We start from the raw sequence: 21,329 nt of genomic DNA, 5'->3' as shown, positions 1-21,329 counted from the left end.
TGCCACCAATGAAGACAGTCCAGACTCAAATCATGAGGCTCCCAAATAAAACAGGGTGGCGAAGTATCTGATTTACACACTGAAATTATTAAAACCTCAGACTTGCTGCCATCAGTAAGAAAACATGAGCTCGTGGGATAATCTTGGAGAAAAAGTGATTCTCAAAAAGCTGTCCCTGCTCTACCACCTTGCTTGTGGTCAGACAGGGAGGGAGCCTCCAGAAGAACACAGCACATGCACAGCTGTTCCTGGGACAACATCTTGCCTATGGCTGCCTCATACCAACCACAGTGGTTTCATGACAGCAACTTGCAGACGCCCAGGGTCTTGGCAACAGCCCCCTGCAGGTCCACACCTCCTGCAGCTGCTATACACATGCAGATAGTTCTCAGGAAGGACATAGTGACCTACACTGGCAAACAGCCATTATAGGCAACATCTACATTTATAAATAAACTCGCTGCTCTTTCAGCTTCTTCAGTCCCTCTGTTGAAGTACAGACTGCTGATTCTTCTAAAAGCCTAGAAGATCTTAAGCAACAGAAAAATAAAAACACGGACTCCTTCCTTGGGTCAAAATACAAGAAACACCCCAAAACATCAACTGGTTCTTGTTTGGCATTAAACAAAACATAAACATAAATCTCAACCTTAACAAATTAAGCTGTCAGATGCTAGTCCTACTCCATAGGATGCAGCTTTTTCTCTTCTCAAAACTTTATCACTTCCCCTTCTGAGGCACTGGAAGTGGAGTTGCTTCTACTTTTGTGGCTCAGTCACCACACAGAAATACTTGCCTGGCAATACTGGCAACATCCATGGCCCCTTGGTTTGTGAAAGACGTCCTACAGCCCAGCAGTGTCCTGTGCACAGCTGCAGGAGCAGTGCTTGCCCCTTGAGGGCAGAGAGAACTGTTCCCAAACCTCATCCTTTCAAAGCATGACTACTTAAGTTACCTGCAGTATCCTGTTAGCTCCTCCTTTTGGCTTACTGCTTGACTGGCTGTGCCTGCTCTCAACACGGCTTCAGCATCTTCCATACTCGGACCCTCTTCATCATCTCCTTGATGTGTCCACCTGCCACACTGATCCCGCAGTGGAGGTGAACACCAGCCATTCACTCTTCAGCACACTGATGCTTTCCACTGAGTATGACAGGTTCATTTCTGGCTGCCCACCTCTTTGCAGGGCCTCCTGCCCTCACCTTCTCTGCTCACCAGACACCCTTCATAAAGAAAAGTGAAAGTTCCTGCATTTGCTCTTCAATACTTCTTCCTACATCATGGAGATGGTGAATGCTAGCATATGCCACAAACTTCCTGCCAATATACAGACTTTATATTATATAAATAGGTAAAAGTTTCCGACAAAATATCCTATAATTTCTGTGATGTAACATTTTTAAATAGCATTAAAAACACAAACCATCCAGCCCTTGTGATTAAATATACAAACATTTGTGAATTGATAAGGCTCATAGGTACATATGCAAAAATAAAGTGCCCCTCCCCCACCAAGAAACAGCTCTGTACAGCTATGTTTGAAACAGAACAAGTTATTTAAAATAAAACCTTACAAGCTGGAAGTGCAGCCAGACTTTCAATTCTTGTTCTCATTTCTGCTTTCAACTCGGCAACAGAGGAGTATTTACAAGCGAAAGAGGAGCTGCCATGGCTGACTCCACAGTGCCATTGACCTGCAACCTGTCCAGCTAAGTGCCTCACAGGGCCTTGGTGCTGGCTGGGTGAGCAGTGTGGGGCACGGGCTTCTGATGAGGGTAGTAGCTGTACAAGTAAACCTGTAACAGGATAGCAATGTCCACAAAAACCTGCAGAAGTCCACAGATGGAGAACTGGAAAGGGGCTTGATTCAAGATGAAGTAAACAGTCTTGAATGTGTCCCCGCTGGTCCACATCAGCACCATCTTGACACTAGAAGACAGAAAAGAAAGAGTATTTATTGAGAAGAACTTGGCTTGTGATTATACCTGCCATGCCACAGTATGCTACCTACTTCAGCAAGGGTTTATACTCAACAGTGGGTTGGGACACCCCTTGACAAGGACAGTGTACCTAGCCAAGACATGCAGCACTGTACTTGGAAGGGAAGATCAAATTCTCTACCCCACATATTGCAGCACTCTTACCTCAACAATTACAGCTCCAAATGCCTGTGGCTATGAAGGTAGCCAGCATTTTAAAATATCCCGTTGGGATATTTGACTCAGTGGTGCTCTGTAAACATGACTGCCACATGCTGACAGCACTGACCATAAATCAAAGTAACACAGTGCATGGAAAACAAAGGCAATTCATTCCAGCAGTTACTTCTTGTCCATGCAATTTTGCACTCCTACAAGGTGGAATAACATGTAGAGTGCTCTCTCATGCATGCACACTTTTTTAGCATCTGCTGAAACAAACACTTCTGATGAGGTACAAGAAACCATTTCTTGCTGCAAAAAATGCAAAACCAAAAGAAGTCCAGAAAGACAGATTGTCCAATAATACAGAAAGAGGGAAAACAACATGCCTGCAGCTGTTACTGGAAGGATGAGCATCACTAGGGATTTTTATCAAGGACACCGATCAAAAGCAATGCTTAGGCTTCCTTTTAATAGCCATCCTTGCTTTCATCTAGCTGCACTGCTGAGCCATCCCCTGTCCTGCAGTCCAGCTCCTGCTCCCCCACATCAGAAGAAACTCTGGGGAACAGAAGAAAGCTCTTCAAATAGACCAGTTTTTTTTCAGTGCCCTCAACAAAATGTGAACAGCCAGATCCTGAGGACTGTTTCTGAGCTTCATGCACTTTAACAGGAGTGCTTTTTAAGCAGCTGGATAAGCAGCAGCGGACAAAAGCTTTGTAGTTCACAGTATGAGCATTGCGCATGATTTGTCATAATTATGAGCAATTACGTTTTGCCAGCACTGACTCCAATTCATCAAACACAGTCAGGCCCTTGCAGCAGGGTAGGACTTAATGTTCGTTTCTCAAACATTCAGGCAGGGAGCTAGCACAATTTGTATTTTGGATACAAGTACACTATGCTATTACAAGCCAAATGCTGCAGCCCACTCTCTCCCTATAAAGAAAAGGTGGCCAAGTGCATCAGTTTATATTGCCCCATCACACTAGGGAAACGCAAGCCTTTTTTGTAACTCATGTGATGTCACTGAGTGCAAACAGGTCTTCAATCACAGAATCATAGAATAGTTAGGACTGGAAGGGACCTCAAGATCATCCAGTTCCAACCCCCTCTCAGGGACCTTTCAAAGTGAGTCCACTCCCACTGTGTGGAAGTGCAAGCAAGGACATGGGGTCGAGTAAGCAGTCATTCCCCATCCAAGGTCATTCTAAAAATGTAAATAAATAATCAGAGAAGGAAAACAACTGCTAAATCTGCAACTGCCAGTTGTGCTCTGTGCACAAAAAGCCTGCACCACCTGCCTTGTGCATGTTCCCAGTCACACCGAGTACCTTACACCACACTTATGGGAGGTTTGCCGATGCAAGCAGTGGTGGGGATTGTTTGGGATTTTAATTAGGAAAGGTGATAAACTCTGAGGGTCATAAAACTGGCACCTTGCTTGCAGGCAGCCAACATTCCTCCTCCTCTGAGTTTAAGCTTATCCATGTTCGCTAGGCAACTGATCACAATTTGTCAATCTCTGCTAGCATGGTTGAGGGACCCTCACTAAAAGCGCATGCTAAACCTGGCAGGTCAAACTAACTGCTCGATGTTGACAGAAAAACTATTCAGGGATGCCAGGAAATATCTGGATTAAGAATTTAATGTGCAAAAGATATTTGTCACATATTCCCCATGGAGAAAGTTAAGTGGGTTTTAAAAGTAACCCCAGGGTACAGTGTAGATGTGGAGAAGATACAAGCTGTCAGAAGATGCACAGCCTACAAAAGAGTTTACTCCTCCAAAGAAATAATAAACACTGGGGATTGCAGTTCTGCAGCACCGTAGAAGCCAAGCACTAGAAGCACACCTCTTCCTGTGAGACATGCTGTGCTGAGTTTGTCAAAGCAATTCTGGACTTTGCTAGGAAGCCACTTGTGAACTCAACAGCCTCCAACACCAACTGGGTAACTTGGTGCATGCTCCAGTAGCCTTGGCATGTTCCAGAGCCCTGCTATTCAGTTCACACGCACATCAGACATTCAAGGAAATCAGCATCATGATGGGGGTTCTCACTAGGACATGACAATGCTCTATACATGGGAAAACCTCAACTTGGCAAAAATGACTTAAAAAAATGTAACTGGTAGTGTAAACAGCTAATACCACTGGTCTGTCACTGAATCAAAAAAACATACATCCTTTGCTGCCCTATGGAGGAGACATTTACTCACACTCTCCACTCCCCCACCAGGCTATTTACAGTAGGAGTCAATTCTGGAAAAGTTACAGATCTTGAATATCCTTTCAATGCCCTTGAAAGAAAGCATCCTGCTCCTTTTGCTGGGAACCAGCTTGTTGCTGCATATGCTCTCTATGTTTTGCCTATGGTGTGACCACCCCGAGAACACCCATTCTCATCCGACCTTGGAAGCTAAGCAGGGTCTGGCTCAGGTCTTCTCTAAGATTAAGCAACTATTTAAGAATACTACCAAAAGATCTTCCCAGAGGCTGGACAGTCATGAGTGGCACAATGTATGGGATCATACGGGCAAGCGTTTAAACCAGTTAGCACCTCCGGTGCTTTGGAATTTCACTCCTGAACAAATGCGGAATCCAGAAAAATTAGCAGAACACTTAGACGAGGTGGGCTGCCATCCTGGCAATACCAGAGACGGATTAACTCGCTGCAACGTGCTGGGGCTTGGCCAACCTATCCTGGGCAGAGAGCTGCCTCTTACCTGCCCTGGAGGAGAAAAGAGGACCAGTGTCTGTGAAGAAAGTAAGGGGTTTATTGCTCAAAAGAAATAGGAGTTTTCAGTTGGCTGTGGGAAAGGAAGAGGAAAAAGAGAAGAGCACACCTGAGCCATTCATCCACTGCTCTGCTGTAACCTCCATTTGCTGAATGAAGCTCCAGTTCCTGTAAGATGTGTGAAGCTCATATTTAACAAGCTACCAACACACCACAGGGGGAAATCCTCTAGTCTCAGCTTTCTTCCCCTGCAGGACTCTGCATGCTGCATGATGGTAAATCTGTGGGATCACAGCAACAGCATGAATCTTCCAAGGAGCTACCTGACTCAGCAGCAGCTTCAGTGCAGGCTGCCACCGGCAATGAACAAGCCCTCTGCATGGCTCTGCTCCTTTGCAGTGCCATGCACCAGGTGCCATGAGCTGGCAGATTGCAGCCTATTGGCATTTATCTGGCCCTTAGCTTTACAGTGCAAGAGAAACTGCTGCGCTGTTAACGTAGATGAGGCTTTGCTGCAGGAGACAGTCAGGACCGACCACCAACACTGTCCGAGACCGGAGAGCACAGCACAAACAGCAGCCTCATGCTGTATCTTCCTGACATCTGCAAAGCCATGTGAGCGCAGCTGTTCTGCACAGCACTGGCTACACAGCAAAGCGGGAGTTGGGAGTAAATAAATGGGTGTCTTTCCTGAAATAGCCCAAAAATAAGCTGGGGTGACATGAAGATGCTCACCCTGCTGACATGAAGGATACAGTCTAGCAGGACAGCTCAACTGTTCTTAGCACAAATAAGTGAGCGGGTTAGGGGTGAGCAGTGCCACAATGCAGTCTGGGGACACGGAAATAAACAAATGGCAGCATTTGATTGTGTGACTACAGAGATGCCAACTGGAGGGACAGGAGGCAGGAACTGTGCTGAAATAGCTGGTATTGCCAGAGGCTGAAGCAGACTTTCAGTAAAAATAGCACTTCCCAGTAATTTAAATCAGTACTGCAGTATCCAATGACAACAGATCTCCTAAAAGCAAGTGCCTTCCTTACAGCTGAGCTTGTTACAAGGAGCTGCTAATGTAGTAACAGTCAGTATCAGGTCTGTGTCAATTGCAATTGACCACAAAGAGGAAAAGCTGGCATTTTTCAATTGCTCATAAAATCTGAAAGAACACTTATTTATTCTGCTGTTGGAATTAATTCTCAGAAAGACACCATCACTTCTGATCAGATGCTAGATTAGGGATGGATTGCTGAAGGCTTTTTTTTAATATGGCAATATAAAAATGCCCTACAGTACTGCTGTTCTCCACCGCAGACAGCAGATGCCACACAGACACTGTACCAAGCTTCATTTGCTAAATAAATAAATGGCATGCTAGAAAACAGCATTCACTTTTCTCATGGAACAACCTGTTTCATTCAGGTCCCTTACATATTGTGTATTAATTATGAAGTGACGGCAACTAGAGGCAGAAAACACTTATGAGTACACCGTATCTGCAGTTAGCCAATGAAGCATAATTTTTCAGGAGAATACTCCTGAAATTATTCAGATGCAGAGAGAGCTTGTAAGGTGCATTCCAAAGAGCTTTGTTGCTTCTCCTTGAGAAACTAACAGAGACTGAGTAATTTACAGAACAATGAGATTAGCTAGGTATTTAGTCTCAATTCCCTTATCCAGGACTAATAAGCTCAAATCAAAGCCTTTTGGCATCTTCATTCTTTCTGCTCAAAACCTGCCTGCAACAGTATCAAGTCTCTGGTTTTCCTTTGGAATCTGCACACACTCTGCTCAGCATTAGTCACTTTTTGGTCATTACACCTTTCAAGAAATCTGGAGAGAGATTTTTTACAAGGGTATGTACAAGGGTAGTGAGGCACTGGCACAGGTTGCTCAGAGAAGCTGTGGCTGCCCCGTCCCTGGAAGTGTTGAAGGCCAGGTTGGATGGGGCTTTCAGCAACCTGGTCTAGTGGAAGGTGGCCCTGTCCATGGCAGGGGGCTGCAACTAGCTGAGCTTTAAAAGTCCCTTGCAGCCCAAACCAGTCTGTGATTCTGTGACTCTTCTTCCTTCATCTGAAAGAGCAAAAACTGCCAAAAAAAGGATCTTGTTAAAAAATATAAGCCATGAAGCCCTGTCTTCCACCTCCCTGGTAAACTGGTCTGTCTGAAGACTAGTTGCAATCATCCATCCAAATAACTTACAAACAGTAGCACATTAGCAGAGCTGCAAAGCAGCAGTCTGCAGAACACAGGCTGGTACTTAGCACAAAACCCACACAAGAAAGATATGGCAGTACTCGCTTCCCGTTTGCACTGTAGATTTTCTCACATCAATGTTATGACTCTGCATGTTTGTAGCTTAACACACAAACCCAAAAATACCCTGCAAGCTGGAAGACACAAAGAGGATCAGACATGAGACAGTGACTTCCGCTGAGAAATTCTGTAGTGGTTTGACCAAACACTGCAGCAGAAATAGCAACAGGAGGCTTGTGTTGCCCTGGTGTAATTATATCCTGCTACAGTCACACACTTGTTTCTAATTGTGCTCAGACAGTCAATGAACTCAAAAATCCTGTTATTTTCAATAAAAGAAAAATGAGTATAATTTATTGACCTTTATCTACTTTGAATGCTGCTCTTTTAGGGGGATGTTTTTTCTCTCTCTTTCTATCCCAGGCAACTGTAACTAAGAGAATTAGCCTGGGCTCTTTTTGTTCAAGAATCGGTGGAAGTTGACCACAAATTTCCCAGCGTCATGGCCATGACATGGGAAATGCCAGGCTCAAAAATCTGAGCTTTTAGACTGCTGTAGTTTCAGACATTTCTTCATATATATACTATCACTTGACTTTCATATATGTTTAAAAACTGGTGACAGTTCTTTAGATGACTGGGGATATAAAAGTAGAATAAAATTATTTAAGGGCTGACAAGTTAATATTTCCTCCAGCAATAAGGTACACATCGAAACAGCCTGTCAATGAGTATTTTGAACATTGCATTTGGTTTTGGGAAGCAAGCAAGATGGTACAGAAGGTGCAACCTTTTAAGCTGTTGCCTCCCACAAGCCATTTGTATGGTTATGCCTGGAAGAGAAAGCAGATTCAGTTATAACATCCTGACTCTGGAAAACTTTCAGCTCCCATTTGCAGCTCCAAAATAGTCTCCTTAGAGAAGACAGCAAGCATCTGTAACACTGCACTTCGATCACAGGCTGGCCTGCCTTCAACAGTGAAACACAGACCAGAAAACACGAAATCCAAATGCCATGGTATTTTTGATACTGCACAAAACAAACAAAAATTAATAAATAGAGCATTTGTTCATAACAAAAAGCCATATGGCCTAACAAAAAAGGAGTTCTGCTGATGCTAACCTATTTGTTTTGCCTGCCAAAAATTACTGAAAAGGAAAAGAGAAGAAAACATTGGGATCGGATATCCAAAGTGTCCAAAGTTTGAAAATGTGGAAACTAAATGTGCACACCTTAAGATGTGTCCTTCCGTGTGAGCAAGCATAGATCTTGTTTTTAAATACTGCACAGCCAGCTGGAATCCAAGCATGAAACTGTCCACCAGTCCTACGTGCTCTGCCTTGGTAAGAGTGCCTTACCTCACTTCTCAACAATTCCTCTGAGGCTGGAGCAACACTAACCATCTCCAGATGGAGTCATTTGTTCAGCCCTGCAATGCTAGCAGGAGTTAAGAGGAGCATGTGGCAAGAGAGATCCAGCATTTATTTTGGATCTCTGGAAATGAGCTAAAGCAGTTGAGTTAAAGCCACAACCATGACCAATGGATACCGCAGAGGGCTGCAGTACAAGAGCAAACTGTCTGAAAGCTCTTGTGAAAGACTGTACACATCCCTGAGGAAAGATAAAATGGATGACTTCACTCTGGAACACCATCAGGCAAACAATCCCAGAAAGATGCAGTCTGAAGTGATTGCTGATGGGTTCTTTTTCAACATATGCATTTTATGCAGACTCACAAATAAAACGAAGGTTCATGGAAAATTATGGTAAGCAGGTATTTGTCAATTACTTTTCAGCATAAACTTCTGTTTTCTAAATTCCATAAAGCTGCAGGGTGTGAGGCATTTTGACCCTGCTTAGCACATTCACCCAAAAGCCCGTATGTGTTAGAACACGTCTGTCAAAGGACAATCTAGAAGAAACTACAAAGACACAGAACACGGGTCTGGTGTTGGTGGATAGTCCAGGATCACTCGTATGGCCTCTGGCTATTTCAAGCAGCTATGCCTAAAGTTTAGTCTGTACATGTCCACTAACTGGTAACCCTTAACAGCTACAAAATATTTCTAGTGTTCCGCAGCTTGTGCTTCAGAAAGAGGGGCGGCAGGTCTTAACAGCCTCAAACACCCTAAGTGTTTGCACAGCAGGTGGGAAAACAAATCTCTCTGTGGATCAGAGGAAATACTTGAACCACAATTTACACTAGTGCACTTCCTGCCAGGAGACACAAATGGACACTGGCCAGACTGCAAAGGTCAGGTCTGCTCAGACACGTGGTACAAACATGTCCGAGACAGGCTCTGCTGCTGCTGCAGGCAGATTTGGAAGCTTCAAGACCTGCTGCCATGAGATGGAGCATCTCTCCTCAAGTAGCAGCAAATCACGCCTTACACTGCTCAGAGTAATACAGTCAGCTGCCAACGCACACGGTAGTGCCACCTTAACATAAATGGTGCAGAGCATGCCTAAATTACACCACCCTTCAGCATCCCATGAAGTTGTTTTTGAATACCTGTCACTCCTTCCCTGTCTCTCACCTCTCGCTCAAGGCATTACAATTAATGGCACTGTAGACACAGCTGACTAATGACACCACTGCTATGCCCCACAGGGCCAGTGCTAAGAGATGGCAAAATTACGTCCCTGTGTTAGCACCACTCAGTGTATTGCTGTCTCTAGCTCTAAGTAACTTGAGACACATACGATTTGAAAAGTAATAAAAAGACAGGAGGGAACAAAGCTTTGCTTCGGCACAGCTTCAGCTGTGTATCCCAAGGCTCGAATCATAACTCTTAAATCTTCCTTTCTTCCTGTCCTAGGCAACAAAGAAATCATCAGACTCTTCCTCCAATTTAACTTGAGGTAATTTGAACACATTTTTCCCTCTTCTTCATATGGGAACTGGTACTTACTCTGAGTGTGCTTTTAGTATTAAAATTCAGTAACTGCAATTGTCACTTTAGTCAACATACATAAGGTAACAGTTCTAGCTCTAATGCCCTCCTTATTGTGGATGACGAGTGTTCAGTAATTGTCTCCAATGCCAGCGCCATGAGGACAAAATCTAATGATATTACAGTCATTACTTTTTATGAATTAATCACATCCTTCAGCTAGCAAAATCCTTCTCACATTCTAAGAAAACACAGAAGGACTGAAAACCCAAATCACACTAGTGAGAGTGATCGCTCAGGGACAAAGTCCTACCTTGCAATCAGTTTACTGCCCGGAAGTAAAGTTAAGATGTTTGCAAGAAACACAGCTCGCACTCTTCTCAAAACCACTTCACCGTTACAAGGAAATAATGTCTTGCAGCTCTGTATAAGGGTATGTCAGCAGCTAAGTCTTCATACAAAATGCCGGTTTTCCCCTTTCCTTCCACATGCATATGCGTGCACAGAGGTACTTGTCCTGGGTTCAGCAGTAGTAGTCATGTTTGTTTTTTTTTCCTTTGTGCTAGCTGGTGCAGTGCTGTGTTTTGACTTCCAACCTGAGAACAGTGTTGGTGAAGTCAATGTTTTCAGTTGTTGCTAAGTGATGTTTACCCTGACCAAGGACTTTGTGAGGCTCATGCTCTGCCAGGGAGGAGGGGAAGCCGGGAGGAAGCAGAGATGGGGTGCCTGACTCGGGCTAGCCAGGGAGGTATTCCATACCACAGCACGTCATGGCCGGGGTGGGGGGTGACTGGGAGTTACCCGGAAGGACACGGGGCTTCCGGGTGGAACTCGTCTTCTTGGCCGGTGGTATCGTATTCTCTTCCCTTGTTATTTTCCCTTATCATTGTTGTAGTTGATAGTTGCGGTGGTGATTTGTGTACATTGGTTGCTGGACTGTTCTTGTCTCAACCCGTGGGAGTTGCACTCTTTCGATCCTCCTCCCCGTTCCCCCGGGAGTGGGGGAGAACCCCGGTGGGGGGGGGGGACACGGACCTCAATTGTTGTCAGCTCGGCACCACTCACTGGGAGTGAATGAACAAGTTACCTGACTGGGTTTAAACCACGACAGTACTGAAGTTCAAGGTAACAGTGATGGACCATATGCCTGTGTGCAGGAAGGTTGTGCTTTGCCAGGAGGTGCCATCACAATCCAACACTTTCTGAGCCACTTTCCATGTGCAGCATCACCACTGACTTACACTGGCTGCTGAGCCCTGCTTAGGTTTAAAGCCCTAGTGCTTTAAAGCCCTGCTGTGGACAGAACTGAATGCTGAAGGGAGGAAATAAAAGCATCACAATCACATCCCACAGATAATAGCATGAAGCAAATCTTAAAATTTCGGCCCAGACTTTCTGGAGGTCAAATATCCCCTAGATATTTTCATTCCCAAACCCTTGTTTCTGCCCCTGTGCACACTATGAATCCTGCTTTAGGAAATTCTCTAATACGAGATTTAGTATCTGAAGGGACAGGGCTTCTATCATTACCCTGAAAAACCTTACCTGACAATGCCAGGACATCTTGCTTGGCATGTAATTATGTGGACATACAACATTCCCTGCCATCCTCCCTGGCACAATCCTACCTTTGAGCCTTGCTAAAACAGCTTTTTCTGACACCACGCTTTGTTTCTTCTTACATCCCACTCAAGAATGCTACAAGCACTCCCTGTCTCAGTTTTCAGGTAAATCATCCATCCTGTCAGTCACTGCACTTCCAAATTTTCTCTGTTTGCTTGCCTCTCTGTGTCTGAAGAGCCGGGGACCAAATGCACCACTGCAGGTCAAATTCTAACAGAAAAAAAAACTCATCTTTCTGGACCACCCTGCAAAGTAATTTCCTGGCCTAAGTTTCACCAGTTTCCTGCTGTTCTAGCTCATTTATTAACCACCTACATTACTCACCACCCTGCTCACTTACAGATCTTCATCACGGTCAGTATTACCATTATGGATATTTGCATCCTTGCATCTCAATCTACATTTCTCCAAACCCAAGTCTCATTTTACTTCCATTCTATATTCCTAATCTCACTCAGCCCTACTGCATTGAGGGAGCATCCTGGGTTTAGCAGTAGCAGTCAATTTTTCTCCTTCTTGGTAGCTGGTGCAGTGTTGTGTTTTGACTTTCAGCCTGGGAACAGCGCTGATAATACCGATGTTTTTAGTTGTTGCTAAGTAATGTTTACCCTGACCAAGGACTTTCTGAGTCTCATGCTCTGCCAGGGAGGAGGGGAAGCCGTGAGGAAGCAGAGACAGGACACCTGACCCGAACTAGCCAAAGAGATATTCCATACCACAGCATGGCATCATGCCCAGGGGGGTAACTGGGAGTTACCCGGAAGGACATGGGGTTGTCTGGGCGGACTTGTTTTCGGCGGGTGGTATTGTATTCTCTTCCCTTGTTATTTTCTCTTATCATTATTATCATTGGTGGTAGCCGTAGTGGTTTGTGTTATACCTTAGTTACTGGACTGTTCTTATCTCAACCCATGGGAGTTACATTCTTTTAATTCTCCTCCCCATCCCTCCAGGAGCGGGGAAGGGAGGGGGGAAGGAGGGAGGAAAAGGGAGGGAAGGAGTGAAAGAGCTGTCTGGCTGGGTTTAAACCACGACAGGAGACAATTCTGCAAACACGTAAGTAGATAACTTATTCCACTTACACAACCGACTGTGGTGAGTTCTGTCAAAATAATACCGGCATTGGAATTGAGGCACTTCTGTTCCTAAATTTGTTAGGTAACAGAGGAAAAAGGGCATCCTTAGAAAACTTAAGTCTCTCAGGTGCCTCAGTTCTGAACTTTAGCATCTTGGCAAGACCTGACCTTAATTATGCAAAATACCTTGCATGACACTTCCTTGCCAGCAGAAAACAGAGTGCCCAAATTTAATGGAATGTGTTTTTTTCTAGCAGAAGTACATTTTCTCTTGTATTCCAAATTTTCAGGGCACAGTGAAAAGCACCAACTGAAAAAAGCACTCACTAAATATGCCAACAGTGTTTTATTCCCATTACTGTAAAGAAGCCTTGAACTATTTGTAAAAGATGAATGCTTTTGCTTTGAAGTCAACTGCTTTGAATTTACCTTTTTAACTGACAGGCTGAGGTGCCAGGGGAAGAGAAATGAGAAAGAGGTTCAATATGAACAAGAGCTTTAGCAGTCCACATTGTGCTGCACTCTGGACGATACTTAAGGGAAGTGGATACTGCTGCTCACCCTGTCAGAAGTAATGGAAGGGTAAGGGAAAGAAAGTCTCCATCACCAGTTTTTTTCACCTGCCTCTTCCTTCAGTTCCTGGAATTCTCAGATGTCTTGAGCGCACAGGACACAAAGAACTGCCTTTGGAGCCTCATACTGTGGTGCTACGGGCCTTGACAGAACAGTTCTGGGGAGGCACAGCAGGCAAGCACAGAGGTGAACACAGCACTGACCCCAGCACAGCAACCCACAGGCCGTATGCCCACAGGGACTCAAGCAAAAGTGCAGGTCCTTGAACCTGAAGCACTGATCACAGGTCTGCTGTGATTGAAAAGAGGGTGTGGGAGAGGAGCAGAGAATCCGTTTGCTTCCTGGGATCAGAACAAAATGTTTTCAATCTATTTGTTCACATGCTGACAGGACTCTGCCTGAGTGCACTAAAGAAAGACCAAGCCTCTTTACTTTCCTGACTTAGTAACACTTCAAAGGGAGAAGAAACTAGCAATCTTCTGAGGACTAGAGATGACTTTCGAAACTCTTAACTTTAAAGCAGCCAGATTAAGGAAGGGAATCTGATGTTCTGGTGTTTATTAGAACCACAAATGAAAAAGGGTAGCGAGAAGAGAAGCTGTAAGTGATATGCCTTACAGCTGTACAAAAAAATTGGTCCATCCAGTCATGAAAATTGTTTACTGACTACTCCTCAAACTGTTGCAAACATGGATATGTATGCAAAGTCCAGAAATTAGAAACCCCAGACTATTTTATATAAATGCAACCATTTAGGACAATAGTAACCAGCTGATCAGTGACACAGTAATTAAACAAGAAATGTCACCAAAGCAAAACAATAGAACAAGTAAAACTTCCCCAGAAAATTGTATGAATGCTGTCTGGAGCCTCAGAAGCAATGACAACAACTTTTGCAAACCCACAGAGAAAGCTAAAGATCTGAGCAGAAAAAGCACTTAGGAAGATGAATACGATCACATAACTACAATAAATGGTAAGAATAGTTTAAAATGGGCAATTTGTAAGCACACTGACAACTCTGATTAACTTAGTGCAGTAGAAAAGGCAGTGAAAATAAGGAATAGCCTATACAACACAAAGTACAAACCACTTTTAAGTAGTGCTAATAATTTTGCATTTAGCAATGTATTTCTGGTTCACACTTAAGACCTTGATTACTCCATTTGCGAGGATCCCAGATTTACCTATTAGTTCCCAATTATTCTCTTGAAATCTACTTTCTCTTTTAGAACTCAGTCGCTTATGATTGTCTATACAATGCTTTCTGTAATGAAAAACCTGCTTCTCAATTTATGGGTCAGATGATTTGAATCCATAAAGCTATTCTTATTTAATTAACTCAGTGGCCCCTACTTCCTGTACCCCTCTTCAACCTCCTCTCTCTTGACTATTTAGTATATAAAGCAACTACTATTTTAAGAATAAGAGTAGACATGCTTATATGAGGATTTGGAGTCTACAATCTCAAAGCCTCAGAGAAAGAGTTTTCTCTCTTCAGCAGCTTCATTGCTGTTAGTGCCAGACAGGACACAATGCACTCCAAACTCAGGTCACCACTGTACTGGCCAGTGTTTGCCTTATGTGTATGGCACACTGAGAAGAGGAAAACTCTCATGTATGCATCCATTATCCCTACTTCTATTTCTTTGATTTTGCTCTCATCCATGCAGTTTCTCTCAGTGAGAAACAGAAGCTGGGGATGGGCAGAATCAATAGTGGTATTGCCTGCATTATCTTCTTTTTAACTTTTCTTCTTTTGACACTTTTTAAGTCCTTTTCAGTTAATTTCTCTTACTCCTTCACTGAACCTCCTCAAAGAAGCACAGATATGTAATGAAGCTGCTGTAACAGATGTCAACTGCATCTAACATCTCTCTTCTATGGAACTAAATTTATTTTTAGTTAAGAAGCTAATGCATTACTAGTGCCTGGGCAGAAACACGCACAACTGATGCTACTCCTCTCTGGATTAGGGTTTTGTTTCCTTTTAAACAGCAGAACTACAAAGCAAGTAACTCACTATTCAAAAATTCCCCCAGGCAAAAAAAATCCCAAGAAACCACAGCAGTGGCACCTTTACAGCACTTGCCTAATCTCCTTAAATCTAAAATATCAATAGAGGGGGTGGCCACACATTGGTTAGCCAGCCCTGAATAAAGCCCGACATCACAGCACCTGGCTAATTCAATACAGGCAAAAATACCTAGCAGCTCACATTAATCTCCACAGAGTTTGAATAAAGAAAGGATTGGTCTCTGGGAAAAACATTGTCCTCGAAAGTCAAACGCTTGTCTTAAAAAAACTGTATGAAGAGCTGCATAGCAAGCAAAAAGCTATAAAGCAGTACCAAATAAAAGCACCCCACAACAAAATTTTATCTTCCCAAGACATACCATCTTCTCCTATTTTTAGTATTATCTATAGTGAAAATGAGGAAATAATATCTCAGGATACACATTTAATATAATTTCTCCTTCATATCTCTTTACACTGCACTTATTTCACTGGATACTTTCAGATAAATGCCTGCTCGTAACTGGCTCACAGCTGCAGCACACATCATAAAACACTTTGAGTGGAAAAGCATTCTTAAAATTTGCAGCTCCTGGCTCCGGCAGCTCCTGAGATGATAAATGCTGATTATTTCTCCTTCGGCAACTTGTGGTTTTTAAAACAGGATAATCACTGTGACCAGTACAGTACTGACACAGGAGGGACTAACTATTTTCTTTATTTCATTGCACAATGATCTGATTGAATGCAATGAGGTTTTCCTCATTCAGCCTTTTTAGGCCAGATTTATCAAGACAGGTTCACACATAAGCAGAGTAACTGATTGTGCTAGTTGTATCTAGGTGGTGAAGTTTTGTGCCTTTGATCCAGTGTCAACCAAATGTGACAGGCAAAGATATGCAGAAAGGAGGGTCCTTTCAAGCAGACTGAAAACTGGCCACAGACTAGAAGAGAGACAAGGGGATGACACAGCCCTTCCCTGGTGTCGTGGTTTAAACCCTAGCCAGACAGCTTGTTCACTCACTCCCAGTGAGTGGTGTCGGGCTGGAAGCAATCGAGGCCCCTCCCACCCCAGGGCTCTCCCCTTCCCCCTTCCCGGAGGGATGGGGAGGAGGACTGAAAGAGTGTAACTCCCACAGGTTGAGACAAGAACAGTCCAGCAACCAGTGTACAACACAAATCACCACCGCTACTATCAATGACAACAATGATAAGAGAAAATAACAAGGGAAGAGAATACAATACCACCCGCCAAGAAACGAGTCCGACCCAGAAGCCTGTGTCCTTCCGGGTAACTCCCAGTTACCCCCCACCCCAGGCATGCCATGTTGTGGTATGGAATACCTCTGGCTAGCTTGGGTCAGGTGTCCTGTCTCTGCTTCCCCCTGGCTTCCCCTCCTCCCTGGCAGAGCATGAGCCTCACAAAGTCCTTGGTCAGGGTAAACATTACTTAGCAACAACTGAAAACATTGGTGTTATCAGCACTGTTCCCAGGCTGAAAGTCAAAACACAGCGCTGCACCAGCTACCAAGAAGGAGAAAAACTGACTGCTACTGCTAAACCCAGGTCACCTGGCTCTGTCCCTCCAACCCTTCAGCTGCGCAAGCAGTCCTGAGCCAGGCATAGCATGTGCTAACCTGTACCCAAGCGTGCAGTCAGTAAAGAGACAACAGCACACACCAGGAGCTCAACAACCCCTGCAAGACTACCTTGCTTATTGGGCCCATACTTCCAAGCTAACCATTGATGGCCACACTGGGGTATCACCTGGAATGTGTGCTTCTGAGTGTTCAAGACACTCAGCTCAGCTCAGTCCTAATGCTAAAATTCTTTTTCGCACCTGGGGAGATTCTGCTAACCAGCGGCTCTGAAGTCCAAGCACTGACAGAAAAGAAACTGTAGCCCATGAATTTGCAGTCAAAAAGGTTCACTGCCAAGTGATTTTTACGAGCTTTTGTGAAAAACTTCCATCAAATCATAGCATGGTTTGGGTTGGAAGGGATCTTAAAGATCACCCAGTTCCAAACCCTGCCACTGGGCAGGGACACCTTCCACTAGGCCAGGTTGCTCCAAGCCCTGTCCAACCTGGCATTAAACACTTCCAGGGATGGAGCATACACAACTTCCCAGGGCAACCTGTGCCAGTGCCTCATCACTCTCACAGTAAAGGCTTTCTTCTTTATAGCTAACCTAAATCTCCCCTGTTTAAGTTTAAACCCATTACCCCTTGTCCTATCACTACAGTCTCTAATGAAGAGTCCCTCTCCAGCATACTTGTAGGCCCCCTTCAGATACTGGCAGGCTGCTATGAGGCCTCCACACAGCCTTCTCTTCTCCAGGCTGAACAGCCCCAATTCTCTTAGCCCATCTCAGCCTCATCCTGACTCACTCTGTACCAAAGGGGCTCCCAAGCAGAAAATGCCTTAAGCATCAAAGCAAATTTCTGTACATTCCCTCAACAACATTTCAAGCTAGAAAAGAACTTCAAGTAGCTAGTATAAGCACCTCCAAGCCAAACAAGTAGAAGGAACAAATACAACAAAGAACATGGTTTGGGGTTGGCGGAGAGTGGTTATTTGTTTTGACCACATTAAAAATCATCCCAGCAAGTTTAAAAGCAGCAAAACAGAAGTCATTTCAAAACAATGAAAGAGAAGACAGCGTCACAAATGATTACAGCACTCCGTGAACTCAATTTGCTGCTCTACTGTTCCTACAGACCAGTGCACTGATGCACCGAAGTGAACATTTTGTCTCTTAAAAACCTTTACAAGTTGCCTTTGCGATTTGGAAATCTCAGTGTCATTGCTGAGATATCCAGTATACAGTATGAAAAGATAATCTAGTTTAATACCCCAAGAGTGGGTGCAAGATTAGTTTTCTGTCCAACACTTGTTTACCAATGGTTTCCTAGTCGTGACTGTAAATGCCTCCTTTGAGCTTTTTTAAAAGTCAGTTACAAGCAAAAAAGTTACACAAAAATAAATACTGATGTCATTTGCTACATACATAATAATGTATTACAAAAAAGTGATAAGCTAATATGTGAGTTACACTGGCAGAGTTATTTGCTGCAGGCTCAAAAAATTTTCCTCTTCATTACTTTTGCTATGCAAGATCTCTTTAGTCCATTTCTAATTATCAGTGTTGCGCAGCTTGAGTTGAACTTTTATATGCTGCTAACAGCAACAGCAGTAGTTTTAAACGTTTATTGCACTAAAACGTATTTCACCTTGGAACTGTTCAGCTGGACTCAGACAACAGGTCAGACCTCAGAGGTGTAATGGAGCTCCCACTGCCTTCAGCAGTGCTGCACCAGCTACTGACAGAATCTACTCCAACAGCTGCTGTATTTTCAAGTAAAATTTAGGAAAATGAAACTGCTCTTCCTAGAAAAGCTTTCCCAAACTACACTAAGATTTACCTACACACACAAGGACACACTTACTTGTTTTACATAAGACAGACACCATACCTCATTCCTTCCGTAGACCTATTCTGGTAGTTACGGTAGAGCTGAGGAACACCTAACATAGCTTCAGTGAACACTGCAAGGAAGCCCAGCGTTTCCACAAAGAGAGATGAGTCAAGCCAGAGGTAAGTGATGTAACCGGTCACACCGGTGAAGGTCAGGACACACTGCACGTAGTCTGTAAACTTGCTCCAATGCCAGAAATAGTTCAAGTCAAAATCTGCAACAGAATAGGAACGGAAGAAGAATAAAATATGTTTTCCCAACCAGACTTCAAGTTAATCAGAGTGGAAATGAGAGCTGGGAAGCATGAGGGAGCCACTGTCAGTATCTGGAGGCAGGGAAAGATAGAAAATAAGAGGAAGGACTGAAAAAAAAAAACCAAAACAAAACAACAAAACAAATCAAACTCAAAACCAACAAGAAAAATAAGAGTCTTGATTTGGAAAGCATTTTTTGGGGAGTGTTCAATAAAGAAACAATAAAACAAAGACTTACAAAATACCAAATATTTACAAAGATGACAAAGAGCAAGCATTGACCCTCAAGTACCAAACATGAAGAATTATGAATCTGACTCTAGCAGAGCTAGCATAGGAAGTGTTTCACAAAAAATTCTGAAACACTAAGTCCATGCCCCAAGTACATCAATGCAAGTGCTCTCTCTCTTAGGTCATTATCTCTGTCTTCACACATTGCCTCAATCCAAGCTGCTTAGAAGGTCACCTGAAGACCACAGCTCTGTTCCCTGGTGAAATGCAGCTGCTTGCCGTGGTACAGTTTTACTGAGGTAGGTGCAAGACTGACAAAAATTCTCCTGCAACAAGGCCTCTCACAGATATCACCACTTTTCACCCCAAGGGCAAAACAGACTTCACTCCTGCCTTTGGCAGTCCCCATGAATGCAGGGTGCACACCCAGTTCTACATCTATCAGAACAAAACGCTGTATCACGGAACACAACATCCTCTCTTGAGAGGAAAGTACAAACCAGCCATGACATTTGCTTAGTACGTTAACAGAATTCCACTGAAGGTATGTAGCTGTTGTATCGATGAATAATCAAATATACAAGACCCTTATCATCAACTGTATAGCAAAATAACAACAATTTTGAATAAGAACTCTGAAATAACTGTTCATTAGTAGGTGTTCATGTCTTCCTACCTTAAAAGCAAAGTTAAAACACCTACCTTAGGCCAACTTGATTCTGTTAATTGTCAAGACAATGAACAGGGTTATTATAACCAGCCCAAATGTGTGCAACACAGCAGCACATCACTAGAAGATTTCTGTCGCTGCCTCCTGAGCAGAAGTACAGGATGCTACACTGTTAACTCAGGCAAGGAAGACACTGACCTTCACTGAAAACAGGAACAACAAATTCAGTGAAATGGGAATATAGGCACTTAGCTGCCTGAGGATACACAGGCATACACACCAAATACTAATGTAATTTTCTGCATCTTTTCACACTTTCATATCATTATCAGTCTTACCCTCAGATGCTCTTATTAACTAGTCTCCCCTTTTTAGTACTCTGCAAGCCCTCAAACCCTACTGTCTGCATCCAGCTGAATCATGGTACTTTGCCACACAAAGAGGAAAGCAAAACAGGACAGGAGCCATGCCCAACCTGCAGCATTGTCAGCCATCTCCTTGAACTGAATTAAATAATCTGTGGCAAAACCACTGTCAATTTAACATTGACTTTCAGTATTTTATGGCAGTGTCACCTGGGACTCAAGAATTCAGGGACACAAGACTAAATAAAAGGTAGACCCAGTGCTGGCACAGCTCACACAGCACATGAGCATCATGCAGTTTTGGAGCTTTGCGAAGGCTTCCCTGTTTGGAGATGAAGGAAGAACAAAACAGAATGAAGCAACAAAAGGAGGGCACAACACAACCACAATGGCAGGAAAAGACTATCCATTTCAATTTATGTCTATTGCATTTTCTGCAGGGGAGCAGAGTCAATGAGAACCTCTGACAAAGTAGAAGGAATAACGGACACCCAAACTCCCATTTTTTTCACTTTGCCTGATCTACAGCTGCATAACATGAAATCGCAGAGGCATAACAAAGTAAACTCACACTTATTTTGACAGCTTCATGAGCAATACCAAGCAAATGGTTTCACCCAACACAATAAGTGTGGCACTACACAACTCTTATATTTGCAAGAAAAGCTTCCAAATGTAAATGTCCCTGAAAAAGCGAGAGAGGCATTTGGGCTCACAATGCGGATGGAATAATGAACAGCAGAAGAGAAGGGGACAAAGATAGTGAGGTTTTAGACCATTTAAAAAAGCAACCTCCATTCTGGAACAGAGGAGGTACTGATGGCTTTTGATCAAGATGTAACTACTGCTTTTACCAGATTACTTTTTCAAACCTTCTGAGATGTTCTCAGGCAGCCTTTAGTTTCTTCACAGACATTTCTTCACAGACATCTAAAGCACTGGTCAGAGCACTTGCATTCAAATATACAGGGTAGAAAACTTGCATTTAGTTTCTAGCATGGGTCATTCAATTTTGAT

The 21,329-nt window shown here is 43.5% G+C and overlaps 1 protein-coding gene across 4 annotated transcripts in view; it reads right to left on the bottom strand.

Moving 5' to 3' along the window:
* Positions 1 to 256: 256 nt before the first annotated feature.
* Positions 257 to 21,329, bottom strand: part of SLC66A2 (solute carrier family 66 member 2) — a 74,595-nt gene continuing 53,522 nt past the window's right edge. For 3 of the 4 annotated variants that reach the window (XM_057424243.1, XM_057424242.1, XM_057424244.1), the window contains 2 exons: positions 18,790 to 19,006; positions 257 to 1,929 (listed from right to left, as the gene is read on the bottom strand). In XM_057424243.1, the coding sequence (XP_057280226.1) occupies positions 1,719 to 1,929; positions 18,790 to 19,006 (428 nt within the window). In that variant the 3' untranslated portion in view covers positions 257 to 1,718. The remainder of the gene's footprint in view (positions 1,930 to 18,789; positions 19,007 to 21,329) is intronic. The other variant, XM_057424245.1, reaches the window with a different exon arrangement.

Source organism: Pezoporus wallicus, unplaced genomic scaffold (assembly GCF_028554395.1).
Source record: "Pezoporus wallicus isolate ANWC-B61680 ecotype Strahan unplaced genomic scaffold, APGP_CSIRO_Pwel_v1 contig_5485, whole genome shotgun sequence".
NCBI lineage: Eukaryota > Metazoa > Chordata > Aves > Psittaciformes > Psittacidae > Pezoporus > Pezoporus wallicus.
This window is presented reverse-complemented; position numbering and strand designations above follow the sequence as displayed.